This window comes from Pelophylax lessonae (genome assembly GCF_965119305.1).
Source record: "Pelophylax lessonae genome assembly, chromosome: 1".
Lineage (NCBI taxonomy): Eukaryota > Metazoa > Chordata > Amphibia > Anura > Ranidae > Pelophylax > Pelophylax lessonae.
The window spans coordinates 11,869,217-11,888,081 of NC_138768.1; the positions used below are offsets into that span (position 1 = coordinate 11,869,217).

The following is an 18,865-nucleotide window of genomic DNA, read 5'->3' on the forward strand; positions in this document are numbered from 1 at the left end:
TGTTGGAATACTGCCCTGCGGCCCAGTCTCTGAAGGGAAGGGATCATGCTCTGCTTCAGTATGTCACAGTACATGTTGGCATTCATGGCTCCCTCAATGAACTGTAGCTTCCCAGTGCCGGCAGCACTCATGCAGCTCCAGACCATGACACTCCCACCACCATGCTTGACTGTAGATAAGACACACTTGTCTTTGTACTCCTAACCTGGTTGCCGCCACACACGCCTGACACCATCTGAACCAAATACGTTTATCTTGGTCTCATCAGACCACAGGACATAGTTCCAGTAATCCGTGTCCTTAGTCTGCTTGTCTTCAGCAAACTGTTTGCAGGCTTTCTTGTGCATCATCTTTAGAAGAGGCTTTCTTCTGGGATGACAGCCTTGCAGACCAATTTGATGCAGTGTGCGGCGTATGGTCTGAGCACTGACAGGCTGACCCCCCCCCCCTCAACCTCTGTAGCAATGCTGGCAGCACACGTATGTTTGTTTCCCAAAGACAACCTCTGGATATGACGCTGAGCACGTGCACTTAACTGTTAAACCGCTGTATGGTCCTGACCACCGTGCTGCAGCTCAGTTTCAGGGTCTTAGCAATCTTCTTATAGCCTAGGCCATCTTCATGTATGGCAATAATTCTTTTTTTCAGATCCTCAGAGAATTCTTTGCCATGGGGTGCCATGTTGAACTTCCAGTGACTAGTATGAGAGAGTGAGAGCGATAACACCAAATTTAACACACCTGCTCCCCATTCACACCTGAGACCTTGTAACACTAACGAGTCACATGACATCGGGGAGGGAAAATGGCTAATTGGGCCCAATTTGCACATTGTCACTTAGGGGTGTACTCACTTTTGTGGCCAGCGGTTTAGATATTAATGGCTGTGTGTTGAGTTGTTTTGAGGGGACAGCAAATTTACACTGTTATACAAGCTGTACACTCACTACTTTACATTGTAGCAAAGTGTCATTCCTTCAGTGTTGTCACATGAAAAGGTAGAATAAAATATTTACAAAAATGTGAGGGGTGTACTCACTTTTGTGAGATACTGTATCAGGATAGTGAATAAACAAAAGTAAATAGACAAATAAATAAATAAATCTTCAATTAAATTATAGAAAATTATTATCGAAAATTAGAGAAAATACAAAATTGGGAAATCTGCCACAAAATTATAGAAAATACAAAAGTCCATATATAATCCCACACGTGAATAGCGTCCTCAGAGAGTATAGGAAAAGGTTCCTCTCCACCCGCATGCATACGCACTATACACTCACCAGACTTAATTGACCCCCTATTATAGGTAGTCAAATTGCGCTTATGGGAAAATCCAAGATGTCATACATGAGGTCACAGAAATGATTTCAAACTGTTGCTGTCATCCATTCAATAGGTATATAAATAGCGTATTGAAAGCTCCAGTGTTTCCATATAGAGAGGGAGAGGAAGAAACACTCTCATGGTGCAGTATTTCAAATCATTTATTTACGAAAGTAGGTTGTATTGCACTTACATCAAAGAAGACCGGGATCAGCATGTATTGTATAGGAATCGCACTTACATCAAAGAAGACCGGGATCAGCATGTATTGTATAGGAATCGCCAGTTTGAGCTCTGCCTGCGTTCCAGCTGCCGTTTCGTCAGTATATCTCTGACGTCCTCAGGGGTGTCTTTTTAGAGCTGTCTGACCTTGAGGTTTCTCCCTTTTTCAGGCCCTGGAGAAAATCACAGAATTATATCAGATCTATCCATGTAAAGAGGGAAGAAAACTAGAAAACCAGATCAAGAACCGCAACCCCGATATCCTGCCAGGTAATGCGGTCAGCGTTTAAGGTGACCTGTCTGAAAATTTGTCTGCAGGAATAGGTTCTTAACATGCCACAATATAAAACTGTTTCGTTTTTTTTTCACTCATATTTTTTAAGACCAAGAATGTCTCCTTGAGATCCAGTTAGGTGTCTGCAGCCAGGCATGTGAGTGATTTATACACTGCCTGGTCAAAGACTGAAAGGGAGCAGAAGGACAAAGCTGGGAAAGCCAAACATTAGCTGGTTACAAAGTAAGAGAGAGTGTAAGGGGAGCTGATTGGTATCAGTTTGATGGATTATAATGGTGGTCTTGGTTTTCCACCAGGTTCCCCAGATCTGAAGTCTGTGACCAACTAATTGGAAAAAATTTCTGGTTACAGATAGAACCCTCTGAGTCCCTACTCAGACCTCGGCATCTGCATTTCCATTAATCTGCCACATGTGACTTGTCACATAATATGGAACTATAAGTGAAGGTGAGGCTGGACTGGTTGAAGAGCAGATTAGGACATCTAAGTGTGGTATTAGGTGCAGATAGATAGATAGCATACCTCCCAACTTTTAAACTTGAGAATGAGGGACACTTAAAGGAGGTAGAGGCCAAAGGTGTGTGGTCAAACTTGTGCTATGGGAGGGGGGAGGACTTGTGCTAGAAGGGTGGGGGATTTTAAATACTATCCCTCTTCTAGCACAAGTCCTCTCCCCTCCGAAAGCACCCCAAGTACATATCCTCTTACCCCCAGCCACCCAAATCACTCCTCCATGTGTACACCCTTTGATACTTGCCCACCTCCACCCCCCTTCTTGGTCACTGTGTTCCCCTCCCCGGTAGCACTCCATTCATAGTAAACTCACTGCAGTGTGTACAGGCAGCTAGTGGGGAGAGATGCCAGCTGCCACAGCTTGTGAAACCCCGAACACCCCGCACTTGATATGAGGCAGGTGTCGCCATTGCCCACACCAGTGCACCCTTGCCTGACCAGTTACTGGAGCTCAGTGCCAGATCTGGCTATGGCACGGGGATCTGGGATTCAGCAGGGATTGGGAGGTGGGAGATAGATAGATAGATAGATAGATAGATAGACAGACAGACAGACAGACAGACAGACAGACAGACAGACAGACAGACAGACAGACAGACAGACAGATAGACAGATAGATAGATAGATAGATAGATAGATAGATAGATAGATAGATAGATAGATAGATAGATAGATAGATAGATAGATAGATAGATAGATAGATAGATAGATAGATAGATAGATAGATAGATAGATAGATAGATAGACAGACAGATAGACAGACAGACAGACAGACAGACACCCTGAATTCTTTGTAGAAAACTTTCATTGTACAGATGTGACAAATATCAGTGCCAAAATTGGAATACTTCCTTTATTATGTGTAATTCCTATTCTGTCAGGGTCACCTAGAGGTCACAACACATATTTTTCTGAAATACCTCAATCAAGGGGAAAAAAAACTGTATTGATGTATTGTAGCCACTAGATGGCACTGATGACATAGGAATGGCACATGATAGAGAAATTACAGCAATTTTCATCCTGAATGTGTGGATTTTGTCATTATATACATTGACACCCCAACCCCATAATCATTCTTTGTTTTATTCTGCTTTGAAAAGCCAAACACAAGCAGTGATGTCTTCTAGTGTTATTATCTTTATGCCTCCAGGTGATCATTGGCGTCCCATCTTGCTCTCCGCACTCACCAGACACGGAGCTCCTGGCTACATCAACGCCGTGTTTGTTAATGTAAGGATAACCAATGTTAACATGTAACAATATTTAAATTAATATTAAAGCCACAAGACCTCCAAGTCCCAGCAAAATTGATAGATAAATAGATATCTTGTGGACAGCCTTCCCAGAAGAGTTGAAGCTGTTATAGCTGTAAAGGTTGGGCCAACTCAATATTGAACCCTACGGACTAAGACTGGGATGCAATTAAAGTTCATGTGTGTGTAATGGCAGGCGTCCCAGTACTTTTGGTAATATAGTGTATATACCATTCACAATATCTCACTGAATGCAGGTTCTGATTGGTGTCTTAATGGTAAAAAGGCCACCAGCCTAACATGTATTTTTAGAAGTAATGATAAAGCAACCATTTTGGAACTAAAGCAGCTATTTACTTTTATTTCTTTGATATATATATATATATATATATATATATATATATATATATATATATATATTTCAAGAAAACTTTTCACATTTTACAAAGTAAAAGAATACAAAAAAAAAAAAGTATAAGAATAAAAAAAAAAAAAAAAAGAAAAATTCAGAAAGATATACCATGAGTACCAGAAACTTTGTTTTTTTTTTTTTGTATTTGGGTCTTTTGTCTTCAGGTTGTTGTTCCTGTCTATGTCTTTCTATGTCCTGTATATCCAGAAGTGAGCTCCATCCTCATTAAAAATGACTCTTTCAGTCCAACAGCAAGGATGACGCCATGATCGTCACCCAACTGCCCATGAAGCATACGCTGGCCGATTTCTGGGCACTGGTCTGGGACTACAAGTGTACAGCGGTGGTGATGATGCAGAGTGTGCAGGGCCTGCAGGAGGTCAGCAACTTTATTTGTTTTATTAGTTTATTCTCAAAGTGACCATGTGTGCCTCAAACACTTTGCAGAGTGACACTTCAATTACTGTATTAGATATTGCTCATTGAGATACTCCAGAGATCCCAGACATGCAGAAAGCTTTAAAAACAAAAGAAAATCTGCGCTAGATAAAAATATTAAACATCAAAATGAATAAATCAATAAATAAAATGAATATATATAAATAGGGTTGAGCGGACACCTAGATGTCCGTGTTCGACGGGTTCGGCCGAACTTTAAAAAAAAGTCCGGGTCCGTGTCCCGGACTTTTACCGAACTTTTCCCGGACACCGAACCCCATTGAAGTCAATGGGGACCCGAACTTTAAGGCACTAAAATGGCTCTAAAACACCAAAGGAAAGGGCTAGAGTGCTGCAAATGGCAGCAAAACGTAATTAAGAGCATGACAAGTGCTCTGCAAACAAATGTGGATAGGGAAATAACTTAAAACAACAAAAAAAAACAGAAAAATAAAACAATGTTCTTCTTCAGCTCTGAAGGACGAGGCCCATATGGAGTAGGAGGGAGGTTGAGGTGGTGGTGGATGTGGCGGTGACATAGGCGTGCGCACAGGGTGTGCTGGGTGTGCCTGGGCACACCCTAATCACCTAGGGCACATAGCATTGCCAGTGAGGAGATGGGAAAGATCTCCCTGGGACCTGCTCTGCTCTATTTCTCCTTGCCTACAGGTACATGGCCCCGATACATTACTCTCCCTGCTGGCAAACACATGCATGTGTATTTCAACTTTGGGGTGCACACCTTAATGCAATAGGCTGCGCACACCTATGGGCGGTGTAGGTGGAAGCGGCGGTGGAGGAGGACCAGGGCCGGATTAACAGCATCATGGGCTTGGTGCTGAGGATTTTGAAGGGCCTTAAGGGCCGTGCCTTGCCATGCACCCAGAGGAGGAAGGGTGCAGCCATGCATGCCTAATTCAACATGGGATGCTGTCTCTGAAGCCCATAAACACATCCATGCATCGCCAACTGTCCCTCCTTGTCCGGCCTTCACGCTGTGTGGGGAGGTTCTGAGGGTGCTGCCTGGGGAAGCGAGCATAGAAGCCAGACTTCTGTGTTTACAAGTGACAGAAGAGCGGTAACAGTGAATATGGCCAACCCGGGGCCTATATAAAAGGTAGGGGCCTGGAGCTGCAGCTCCAATAGCCCCTACATTAATCTGGCCCTGAGGAGGAGGACGAGGTAGCCAACACTGCTTCTTTTCAAAAATTTTAAATGAGGGTACACCCCAAAAGAGTGAGAAAGAGCAAAAATGGAACAATGGGTGGGTAAGGTCGGTATCCATTGCTATTCTGCATAAGGTACGGAAAAGTCCCGTGGGATCCATGCCTGGTTCATTTTAATGAACGTGAGCTTGTCCACATTGTCTCTGGACAGGCGGCTGCGCTTGTCTGTTATAACGCCCCCAGCCGTGCTAAATACCCGTTCAGATAATACACTGGCTGCAGGGCACGCCAGCACCTCCAAGGCGTAAAGGGCAAGCTCAGGCCATGTGCCCAATTTGGAGACCCAGAAGTTGAAGGGGGCAGACCCGTCATTCACTACATGTAGGCGTGTGCACACATACTGCTCCACCATGTTGGTAAAATGCTGCCTCCTGCTAAGACGTTCCATCTGAGCTGCTGGTGCTGCTGTTTGTTGTGGCGTGCTGACAAAGCTTTTCCACATTTCGGCCATGCTAACCCTGCCTTCTGAGGTGCTGGCGGTGCCCTGGTTGCGTTGGCGACCTCCTCCTCCTCCTCCTCTGCCTTGTGCTTCCACTGTGGCCCCGCTGTCAGATGGGAATGCCAGCAGCATGGCGTCTACCAGCGTGCGCTTGTACTCGCGCATCTTGCGATCGCGCTCCAGTGAGTGAATTAAGGACGGTACGTTGTCCTTGTAACGGGGATCCAGCAGCGTGGCCACCCAGTAATCAGCACAAGTTAGAATGTGGGCAACTCGGCGGTCGTTGTGGAGACACTGCAGCATGTAATCGCTCATGTGTGCCAGGCTGCCCAGAGGCAACGAAAGGCTGTCCTCTGTGGGAGGTGTATCGTCCGTGTCCTCTGTATCCCCCCAGCCACGCACCAGTGATGGCCATGAGCTGGCCTGGGTGCCACCCTGCTGTGAACATGGTTCCATCTCCTCCTCCAGCTCCTCCTCCTCCTCATCCTCCTCATCCTCCAGAACTGTGCCCCTGCTGGACAATTGCGTCCCTGGCGTTTGCGTGTGCAGGAACCCACCCTCGGAGCCCCTTGCGAATGACTGCCCTGAAAGCCTTGGAAATGTTACCTCTTCATCCTCCTCCTCCTCCTCATCCTGTGCCACATCCTCTTCCATCATCGCCCGAATTGTTTTTTCAAGGAGGCATAGAAGTGGGATAGTTAAGCTGAGAACGGCGTCATTGCCACTGGCCATGTTGGTGGAGTACTCAAAACAGCGCAACAAGGCACACAGGTCTCGCATGGAGGCCCAGTTAAATTAAATAGCGGAATAGAAAATATGATCCAAAAAAAGTGTATGTATATCACACGTACACAACCACACTGGGCCCCAATTACTATTGTTTGTACCCCTAAAAGGCTAGATGAGGAGTAGGGGGAGTATGGAACAGGCAGCACCCTCAAACCTTCAGAAGTATGAGATGAACCCCAACAACTTGGAAAGGTGGATCTCTCTCACACGTACCAACACAGACTATCCCCCAATTTAACTGATCCCCAAAGGTTTTTGATTAAATAGCGGAATAGAAAATATGATCCAAAAAAAGTGTATGTATATCACACGTACACAACCACACTAGGCCCCAATTACTATTGTTTGTACCCCTAAAAGGCTAGATGAGGAGTAGGGGGAGTATGGAACAGGCAGCACCCTCAAATCTTCAGAAGTATGAGATGAACCCCAACAACTTGGAAAGGTGGATCTCTCTCACACGTACCAACACAGACTATCCCCCAATTTAACTGATCCCCAAAGGTTTTTATTGAATAGCGGAATAGGAAATATGATCAAAAAAAGTGTATGTATCTCGCACGTACACAACCACACTAGGCCCCAATTACTATTGTTTGTACCCCTAAAAGGCTAGATGAGGAGTAGGGGGAGTATGGAACAGGCAGCACCCTCAAACCTTCAGAAGTATGAGATGAACCCCAACAACTTGGAAAGGTGGATCTCTCTCACACGTACCAACACAGACTATCCCCCAATTTAACTGATCCCCAAAGGTTTTTGATTAAATAGCGGAATAGAAAATATGATCCCAAAAAAGTGTATGTATATCACACGTACACAACCACACTAGGCCCCAATTACTATTGTTTGTACCCCTAAAAGGCTAGATGAGGAGTAGGGGGAGTATGGAACAGGCAGCACCCTCAAACCTTCAGTATGAGATTGTGTTCACTGTACCCCACAAAGATTGAGTTCACTGCACCCCACAATGATTGTGTTCACTGCACCCCACAAAGATTGTGTTCACTGCACCTCACAAAGATTGTGTTCACTGTACCCCCCAAAGATTGTGTTCACTGCACCCCACAAAGATTCTGTTCACTGTACCCCACAAAGATTGTGTTCACTGCACCCCAAAAAGATTGTGTTCACTGTACCCCCCCAAAGATTGTGTTCACTGCACCCCACAAAGATTCTGTTCACTGCACCCCACAAAGGATTTTGTTCACTGCACCCCAAAAAGATTGTGTTCACTGCACCCCAAAAAGGATTTTGATCACTGCACCCCAAAAAGGATGTTGTTCACTGCACCCCAAAAATGATTTTGTTCACTCCACCCCAAAAAGATTGTGTTCACTGCACCCCACAAAGATTGTGTTCACTGCACCCCAAAAAGATTGTGTTCACTCCACCCCAAAAAGATTGTGTTCACTGCACCCCACAAAGATTGTGTTCACTGCACCCCAAAAAGATTGTGTTCACTGTACCCCCCAAAGATTGTGTTCACTGCACCCCACAAAGATTCTGTTCACTGTACCCCACAAAGATTGTGTTCACTGCACCCCAAAAAGATTGTGTTCACTGCACCCCAAAAAGGATGTTGTTCACTGCACCCCAAAAAGGATGTTGTTCACTCCACCCCAAAAAGATTGTGTTCACTGCACCCCACAAAGATTGTGTTCACTGCACCCCAAAAAGATTGTGTTCACTGCACCCCAAAAATGATTTTGTTCACTGCACCCCAAAAAGGATTTTGTTCACTGCACCCCAAAAAGGATGTTGTTCACTCCACCCCAAAAAGATTGTGTTCACTGCACCCCAAAAAGATTGTGTTCACTGCACCCCACAAAGGATTTTGTTCACTGCACCCCAAAAAGATTGTGTTCACTGCACCCCAAAAAGGATGTTGTTCACTGCACCCCAAAAAGGATTTTGTTCACTGCACCCCAAAAAGATTGTGTTCACTGCACCCCACAAAGGATTTTGTTCACTGCACCCCACAAAGATTGTGTTCACTGCACACCAAAAAGGATTGTGTTCACTGCACCCCAAAAAGATTTTGTTCACTGCACCCCAAAAAGATTGTGTTCACTGCAGCCCAAAAAGATTGTGTTCACTGCAGCCCAAAAAGATTGTGTTCACTGCAGCCCAAAAAGATTGTGTTCACTGCAGCCCAAAAAGATTGTGTTCACTGCAGCTCACACACAGAAAAATGGATGTGGATCACTGACACCTGCCTATCTCCAATCCCACACCACACAGCAATATCGATTGTAGTTTGTAGAACACAGTTTCCCTAAAATTCAGCAGACTCTGTCCCTAACAGGATTGAGAAGAGATCGTAGATCAGGATTGAGTGCAGATTCACCCCACCCCCCACACAGCAATATCGATTGTAGTTTGTAGAAGACACTGACCCTATAATTCAGCAGACTCTATCCCTAAAATGCCTACAACTCGCCCTGCCTAAACACTCCGACCTGTCCCTCAATTCTATCCGGACACAAATGGTTTTTTCCTGCCTATCTTTCCCTAATCAGCAGCCAGCACATTGATGTGTGCTCTGTCCCTTAGCTAAGCAGCAGAATGACGCTGCTGCGGCGGCTGCCTCGAACTTATAAAGACTTGGTCACATGCTTCAGACGGCCAATCACAGCTACTAAGACATTTGCAGGCATGGCTGGGATGGCTTAAGGCACACCAGTTAAACGATTGTTGATTGGCTGTTGAAAGCCCGCCATGAAAAGAGCGCCAAAGCATGCAAAACCCGGAAATAAAACGACCGAACACGGATTTTTACCCGAACATACAGTAAAGTGTCCGTGTCCGTGTTCGGGTAAAAAAAATCCAATTATTCGGTACGAACACGAATAATACAGTCCGTGTTCGCTCAACACTATATATAAATAAATAAATAAATACTGTATACCAGCAGCTCCCACGGGTCAATAGACAAAAACCAACAAACAATATAATAATACGTGCAGCGCTAGCAACAGTGACATGACATGTGTTGTGAAAACAAATTCATACATAAACCACAGTGATAAATGTATAAAAATACAAAAATAAATAGATAAAACCGTGCATAAAAATCAGTTAAAAGAAATTCCATTTATTGTAAGAAGATACACTCACATGATACAATATGTAAACGAGCATGTATAAAAATCCTAGGCGAACCGGCTGCAGCGTTCCTGTAAGAATTGGCCGAGAGGCATGGTGACGTCCCGTCTGGTCCCACCCAATGCGTTTCATCATACGTTTGACGTCGTCAATGGAGATGGAATGGAAATGGAATTTCTTTTAACTGCATTACGCTATGGATCCTTCTATTTACTTTCATGGCCTTTGGATTTTGTATATAATCTAAAAATCCTTTGAATGAATTACCCTGGTGATTTCCATCTGGTGAGCTAAATCCTCAAAAGCACTTTAGGCTTGCCTATTAATTTGGAGGCCAAATCTATTTGGTAAGCGGCCAATTTTTTTATCACACTTGTTGGTGCCCCCTTTCTATCAAGAGTTGGGAAGATTGGCTCTACATGCATGATGGGACTTGTGGTTCCTCTCTAAGAAGGATAAAAAATTGGCCGCTTACCAAATAGATTTGGCTTTTGAGGCGCTTTTGAGGACTTACCTCACCAGATGGAAATCACCAGGGTAATTCATTCAAAGGATTTGCATATTATATACAAAATCCAATGGCCATGAAAGTAAATGGAAGGACCCATAGCATAATACAGTTAAAAGAAATTCCATTTCCATTGACGACATCAAACTTATGACGAAACGCCTTGGGTGGGACCAGACGTGACATCACCAGATGCCTGGAGCCAGATTGCCCTTCAACGTCCCAATTTCCTATGGGAGTTTTGTTTTTTTTGTTTGCTTGAAGCCGTGACGAGCTCCTTCCTTGACTGGCACTCACTGCGGTGGACAGGGGACTGTTCTCCCTTGTAGCCTAAGCAGCACACATTCTCTATTACTGGTTCTAAAGTCAAAATAGCTTTTTAGTTCAAAAATTTGGAACAACAGATGTACAAAGAAACCTGTAAATTGAGTGGACTTTAAGGGTACATCCATGAGACAGATAAATGTACACAAAAATTAAAAGAAACATTTATTGATTAACATATTAAAACCAATACAGGTAAAAAAAACGGAACTGGCCCAAAAGAATGGGATTGCGCTTAACCGTGAAAGGCGCACATACAAGAAGGATGTTCTACTTAAACAATGTACCGTGATAGACTGGCCATCATCCCGATATGAAACACTAAAACATAATCCTCAAGAGCAGTGGGGACTTTAAAGGGCCAATGTGGGAGGGATGGTCACAAATAGAGCCAAAGTATTAACATATTAAAAACATATTTATTAAATCACAAAAAGTAAAAGAGAATTTACATATAAACATATAAAAAAATGTGTAGAAACATGCTCCCTGTGGGAACGCGGATACGATATACCAATAAGGTAACAGTGGTCTCTGTTAGCCACTTTAAGACCGGAAGGATTTGCCCCATTCCTGACCAGGCCCTATTGTGCGATTCAGCACTGCGTTACTTTAACGGACAATTGCGCAGTCGTGCGACTCTGTACCCAAACCAAATTTACGTCCTTTTTTTCCCCACAAATAGAGCTTTATTTTGGTGGTATTTGAACACCTGTGCGTTTTTTATTTTTTGCGCTATAAACAAAAAAAGAGCGACAATTTTGAAAAAAAAAAAAAAATAATTTTCACATTCTGCTATATGACATTCTCAAAAAAAAAAAAATGTAAAAATCAAAACGTTTTAACATTTTTAGGCCAATTTGTTTTCTGCTACATATTTTTGGTAAAAAAAAATCGCAATAAGCGTATTTTGATTGGTTTGCGCAAAAGTTATCGCTTCTATTAACTATGGGAAAGATTTATGTCCTTTTTTTTTTCCTAGTAATGGCGGCGATCTGCGATTTGTTTTGCGGGACTGCGATATTGCGGCAGACAGATCGGACCCCTAACTGACATTTTTTACACTTTTGGGGGTACCAGTTAGATTACTACAGTAATCAGTGCTATAAATATGCACTGTTACTGTAATAATGATACTGGCAGGGAAGGGGTTAACCCTGTGGGTGATCAGGGGGTTAAATGTGAGGCTAGGGGAGTGATTCTAACTGTGGGGGGAGGGTGTGGCTTGTGGAATGACCATAGAGACCTGTGATCCTGTAGAACAGGATCACAGGCGCTCTGTGATCATCCCAGGGAAAAGGATGGTCAGATGTGTTTACAACAGCTGACCGTCCTTCTCTCTCAGCGGGGAACGATAGCGGGTGTCAGGCGGCAATTGGAGCCACCTGCCCCCTGCATCGGGGGCGGGAGCGCTCCACAGGTGGCGCACGCTCGCCCCCTAGACTCCCCAGAGCGAGCACCGTACATATACGGCGATTTGCCTGGGAGCGGCTGCCTGCCACAGTATATCTGCAGCGGGCGGTCATAAACCGCTTAAGCACAGTCTACAGGTCCCCAATAATACAACGCATTTCGCACCAAAGCTTCCTCAGGGCCAAAGAGACCTTAAAGGCCATTGTTCTATAAAAAAAATACATACAAAAAAAGATAAATACACATATCAGATAATATTTAGTGTACCTAACAGCATCATATTTATATACACATAAATTCTTACTAACCCCATGAAGTCAAGGGCAAGGCATATCATGTCCCGGGCCAGGCATCGGGACCATCTAGAGCAGGGGCGGTCACCATCTGAAATATATATACGATAAAAAATGGATCACCATATAACTACCGAAAAACAGGAAAACACAGATATCCGGATACTTGGTTGCTATATAGGGTAACAAAGTCCCCTACTAGAGCCAAAGGCACAGCATACACAAGGGGGGGAGAGTCCTTTCATCCGAAAATACGGTTTGTGTGTATTACCTAAACAAATAATACAAAAAGCAGACACTGTGGGGGAGGGGGGCTTAATATAAAATACCATGATATCATATCAGAGCCATCAAAACAGGGAGAACTACCTACCAGTCTCAGTTAAACCACCCCTCGGATCGCATATTCAGCCTGATAGAGTAGGTGGTAGGTACCGATGTTACTGGGTCCCAGAACATCAAGATGCCAATGGCTCCCCTAAAGATCAATAAGCTGCCATAAGAATACTAGAGATGTTCTACTTAGTATAAGTCATAACATAAAGATACGTCTGTTCTTTGGTCGACGGGTTTCGCACTATGCTTCGTCAAGACCATGTGGATGCACAGACAAATATACTTAGGAGACGACCTTCCTCCAAACATTCCTTCTTTCTCTAATGCAAGCAGGATTATTGGCTAAGATCATCATATTTCTCCTGTTGATCTGGTTCTCCTATGGACATACCATTTAAGGGCACATTTCATTTACAGAGTACAGGACGATTATCTCTATGGGCTCAGGATGGTCACTTTAAAGATATGAAGATATATTTATCTGTCACTCCCACAGGACTTTCGTTTGAGTGTTTTAAGGAAGGTCGTCTGCTAAGTATATTTTTCTGTGCATCCACATTGTCTTGATGAAGCATAGTGTGAAACACGTCAACCAATGAACAGAAGTACTTTCACATCGATGTGATCCTGATATGTATTTCTTTGGACCAATGGACCAGCAAGTGCTGGAAACTGCAGGAAACAGTAATAGAGAAATGGTCTGGAGCTACCAGTGATGCACCTCCATACCTAATAGTCATACAAATAAAAACAAAAATTTGCCCCAGGACTTTAAATGAGGTCCACTGAATACAATATAAATAAAACATGATTGATAAATTTTTTGAAGAGTAAATACAAAAAACATCATATTGTTTAACATCCAATACAGATACAATAATACCAAGCCGATAACGTTTCAGATATAAATGCATGATTTAACCACTTTACCGCTGCTCACTGAGCCTCTACTGCGGCAAAGTGGTTCGTTATCGTCTGGCGACGTAGACCTCCCCATTCTCGGCGGCGCGAGCGTGCCGACGGAGGCTCACTCCCGCTGTATTCAGACACAGCGGGAGTCGGGCCAGGGGAGGATAGGCGGTGATCACCGCCGCTCTTCCCCGATCGTCGGGGAATCGAGTGTGGAAATCCGCCCGCTTGTGTAAACAGAGCGGTCGGATCTCCTAAGTGACAGACAGGGACAGATTGCAGGGTTCAACATAGCTCAACCTGAGATCTGTCCCTGTGTCACTCAGTCACCTCCCCCCACACACGTCAGAAAGCACCAGGCATACATTAACCCCTCCCTCTCCAATAAAATTAACCCCTTCCCTGCCAGTGTCATTTTTACAGTAACTGTGCATATGTATAGCACTGATTACTGCAGTAATGTCACTGGTACCCCCAAAAGTGTCAAAAATGTCAGTCAAGGGTCTGATCTGTCCGCCGCAATGTTGCAGTCCTGCGGAAAAAAAAATAGCAGATCGCCGCCATTACTCGTTAAAAAAAGCCACCAAAAATGACAAAAATCTTTCCCTTAGTTAGTAAACGCAATAACTTTTGCGCAAACCAATCAAAATATGCTTATTGCGATTTTTTTTTTACCAAAAATATGTAGCAGAAAACAAATTGGCCTAAAATGGTAAAAAAATTAGCTTTTTACATTTTTTGGGGGGGGGGGGGGGAATTTCATATAAAAAAATTTGAAAAATGTTATTTTTTCAAAATTGTCGCTCTTTTTTTGTTTATAGCGCAAAAAGTAAACATTGCACAGGTGATCAAATACCACCAAAAGAAAGCTCTGTTTGTGGAAAAAAAAAAGGACGTAAATTTCCTTTGGGTACGGCGTTGCATGACCGCGCAATTTTCAGTTAAAGTTGCACAGTGTCGAATCGCAAAAAGTGGCCCAGACTTACTAAGACAGCAAAATCCTCTGGTGGTAAAGTGGTTAAAAAAAGGCGTCCTGTATAATCGACGCGTTTCACAAGCCCCTGCTTGCTTCCTCATGGGTGGATGCACATTAAAACATGTAATTGGCTGGATTTTAATTGCCATGACAGCATTCCTAGCTGTGGAGGTCGGGCATGTCTCGCCCGGCAGCTGTAGTGGGCAAGGCCACGGTGAACCCCAAGGGGAAACAGAAGGGCGATGAGGGCGGCATATATGAACTAAAATTTGTGTCCATCCATAAATGGCCTCCGATGTGATTGCTGGTTACCAAAAGATGACCTAAGGCGCATCGGCATGACGACACTATGCGAGAGCCAGCATCACACCTTTTTTTCAATCATTTATTTATATCTGAAACTTTTTTGTCGGCCTGGTATTATTGTATCTGTATTGGATGTTCAACAATATGATGATTATTGTCTTTATTTTTCATGTTTAATTTATTTGGTATTCAATGGTACACAGTGGCGGCTGGTGCTCCATGGGCCGGGGGGGGGGGGGGGGGCGATTGCCGGACCACACCATACCCCCAACCCCCCCCCTCGGACAACACCAGCCCACATGCCCCTCCCCCCCCCCCGGTCGCCTGCTCACTCACCCTGCCTGGACATGTGGAGGGAGGGAGGGCGGGCAGGCAGCGGCAGCAGCGGCTTCTTCTCTGTCAGTTTCCTGCGTCTCCTCCCTCCTCCTCCATGGCCAATGGCATGGCTTCTCCTTTCGGCCAATCAGGAAATGGGTCTCAGGACCCGCTTTCTGCTTGGCCAGGAGGAGGAAACCCCTGTGACAATAGCGAATATTCATTCGCTATTGTTACACAACTGGGTGGGATTGGGGTGCAGTGCTCTGCGCCCCGAGCCAACCCTTTTTTGAAGCCTATTAGAGCCTCTGGCTCTAATCACGATCTTCAAAAAGTAAAAACCCCATTGAACTCCATGCGTCCGGAGTCCTGCATGTAGATTAGGGGGCCGAACACATGGATAGGGGGGCCCCCAATGGACGGGCCACCCCTGGTGGTACACCTCATTTAAAGTCCCAGGGCAAATTTTCCTTTTTATCTGCAGGAAACGGTGGTGTCCCCTTCCTGGCTATGGAGTGTGGTAGAGTGAATTGCAAGACTGCCTGAGTGTCTATATGAATACTTTGGTTTGTAAAACAACTCACATTCTGTAGATGTATTTACCAGTGAAGTGAGAATAATGTTTTAAATCATTTTTCTCCATGTAGAACAGTGGCAAGTTCTGGCCAGAGAAAGGAGAGACTTGCTATGGTGCCTTCAAAGTCGGTATGATGGAGAAGAATCAAGGACATGGCTACACGGCCTTAACGCTCAACCTGAGGAGGAGTAAAGGGGTGAGAACAAGTGGGGACCAACAGAGGGAGCCAATGGGCTAGTTTGTCTACTATACCGTACTTGCAATTCACAGGAAGGTCAATTTACTTATTTTATGATGAATATTGTTGTTTCCTAGCGCTGTGATAGCAGCCTTGAGGTGAAACTATTCCAGCTGGACTCATGGCATTTGGATCGATCTTTGCCGGAGAATCCTGCAGTTCTCATTAGTCTGGTTGGAGAAGCAGAGAAGTGCCAACAGCAGACGTCAGACAGCCACATCTTGGTCACCTGCTGGTAAGCCAAGCATTTCTCATGGAACCTGGCTGACACCGGGTGGAAAGAGAAGTAGCACACGTTACGGGAAGTTGACCTGTAGTTCTAAGTTACAATATGCTTTGGCTTATGTTCTCCATCTTAGCATAGGAAATAAAGGAGGATAGAGCAGGACCTTTAATAGGGGGGCACAGGCAGTACTCCTGCATCGGGCCTGGGCCTAATTGGCTCAGCAAGGAGGCCTGCTTTGTCAGTAAGTCCTCCTGATTTCCAATGGAAGCCCAACATAGCTCTACTAAAGGGTGCTGAGCTTATATAAGCGGGACTTGAGAAGTGTAGGTTGTTTGTATGGCTATGGGAGCTTCCCAGTTGACGCCTTCAAGATCACATAAATGGAAGTGGAAGTGTCTATCTTGGCCATATTGAAAACAGGGCAGCCTGAAGGAGAAAAGGGAAGACAGGGTTAGGCAACTGGGCAGAGGGGGGCATGTCCAAGATGGCCACCGGGATGGAAGTGCTTTGATAGAGCTCCGGGCCTGCCACCCATTCTTCTCCGATTGTCTCTGCAGACCGTTGCCCTACCTGGTCCTATAGTGTCCCTGCAAGGTTGTGTCCCGTGGTGGAGGAGCCCAGTGTCGTTGGTTCGGTGCTCCGGGAGCGGATTGTGCCTCTTCACCGCCGGCGGCCTACTTGCCACACCGCCGCCTGTGCATCCACCTTGGCCCAGTGACGCCTGGCCGGGACAACCATCTCGTGAGGAGGTGGGCCGCGCTCCGCTTGTGAGGCAACTGGGCAGAGGGGTGAGGGGGGCAGTAGGGATCCTGTGCGATAATGTGGATGGTTTAGTGGTCCATGAGGGGAGACAGAGGGTGAGCGAAGGTGAATGAATCAGCTCACTGAGCTTATGTCCCAGGCCCAGATCTAGTGGAGTGCTGGGAGCAGTGCAGTTGATGTAAGGAAGATTTTGATGAGGACAAATGATGTAAGGGGGACTCTAATGGGGACAGTTATTGTAAGGGGGACTTTAATTGGGACAACTGATGTACAGGGTCACTCTGATGGGGACAGTTGATGTAAGGGGGGTTTTGATGGTGATGGATGATGTAAGGGGAATCCTAATAGGGACAGTTGATAACGGAAGGGGAATTTTGATGGGGACAATTGATGTAAGGGGGACTCTGATGGGGGCAGTTGATGTAAGGGGGACTCTAATTGGGACAACTGATACATAGGGTCACTCTGAAGGGAACAGTTGGTGTAAGGGGGATTTTTATAAGGACCAATGATGTAAAGGGGATTCTAATGGAAACAGTTGATGTAAGGGGGACTCTAATTGGGACAACCGATGTACAGGGCCACTCTGATCGGGACAGTTTATATAAGGGGGATTTTGATGGGGACAGTTGATGTAAGGGGGACTCTGATGGAGACAGTTGATGTAAGGGGGACTCAGATTGGAACATTTGATGTACAGGGCTACTCTGATGGAGACAGTTGATGTAAGGGGGATTTTGATGAGGTCAAATGATGTAAGGGGGATTCTGATGGGGACAGTTGATTTAAGGGGGACTCTTATTGGGAGAACTGATGTACAGGGTCACTATAATGGGGACAGTTGATGTAAAGGAGATTTTGATGGGGACAGTTGATGTTAGGGGGCTCTGATGGAGACATTTGATGTAAGGGGGATTTTGATGGGTACAGAAGATGTAAGGGGGATTCTAATGGAGACAGTTGATGTAAGTGGGATGTTGATGAGGACAAAAGATGTAAGGGGGATTCTAATATGAACAATTGATGTAAGGGGGGCTCTGATTGGAAGAGCTGATGTACAGGGTCACTACGATGGGGACAGTTGAAGTAGAGGGGATTTCGATGAGGACAAATGATGTGGGGGGGGGGGGGCTCTGATTGAGACATTTGATGTAAGGGGGATTTTGATGGGGACAAATTATGTAAGGGGGATTCTTATGGAGACAGTTGATGTAAGGGGGATTTTTATGGGGACAATTGATGTAAGGGGGATTTTTATGGGGACAATTGATGTAAGGGGGATTCTAATATGAACAATTGATGTAAGGGGGACTCTGATTGGGAGAAATGATGTACAGGGTCACTATGATGGGGACAGTTGAAGTAAAGGGGATTTTGAAGAGGAAAAATTATGTAAGGGGGGCTCTGATGGAGACAGTAGATGTAAGGGGGATTTTGATGAGGACAAATGATGTAAGGGGGATTCTGATTGGGAGAACTGATGTACAGGGTCACTATAATGGGGACAGTTGATGTAAAGGAGATTTTGATGAGGGCAGATGATGTTAGGGGGGCTCTGATTGAGACATTTGATGTAAGGGGGATTCTAATGGAGACAGTAGGGGGATTGTGATGGGGACAAATGATATAAGGGGAATTCTAATGGAGACAGTTGATAGT

The 18,865-nt window shown here is 44.9% G+C and overlaps 1 protein-coding gene across 5 annotated transcripts in view; it reads left to right on the forward strand.

Moving 5' to 3' along the window:
* LOC309552235 (receptor-type tyrosine-protein phosphatase kappa-like) overlaps positions 1-18,865 on the forward strand; it is a 247,879-nt gene that overhangs the window by 220,878 nt on the left and 8,136 nt on the right. For all 5 annotated transcript variants that reach the window (XM_082253095.1, XM_082253097.1, XM_082253098.1 and 2 more), the window contains 5 exons: positions 1,718-1,817; positions 3,509-3,588; positions 4,268-4,402; positions 16,051-16,176; positions 16,296-16,453. In XM_082253095.1, coding sequence (XP_082109221.1) covers positions 1,718-1,817; positions 3,509-3,588; positions 4,268-4,402; positions 16,051-16,176; positions 16,296-16,453 — 599 coding nt within the window. The remainder of the gene's footprint in view (positions 1-1,717; positions 1,818-3,508; positions 3,589-4,267; positions 4,403-16,050; positions 16,177-16,295; positions 16,454-18,865) is intronic.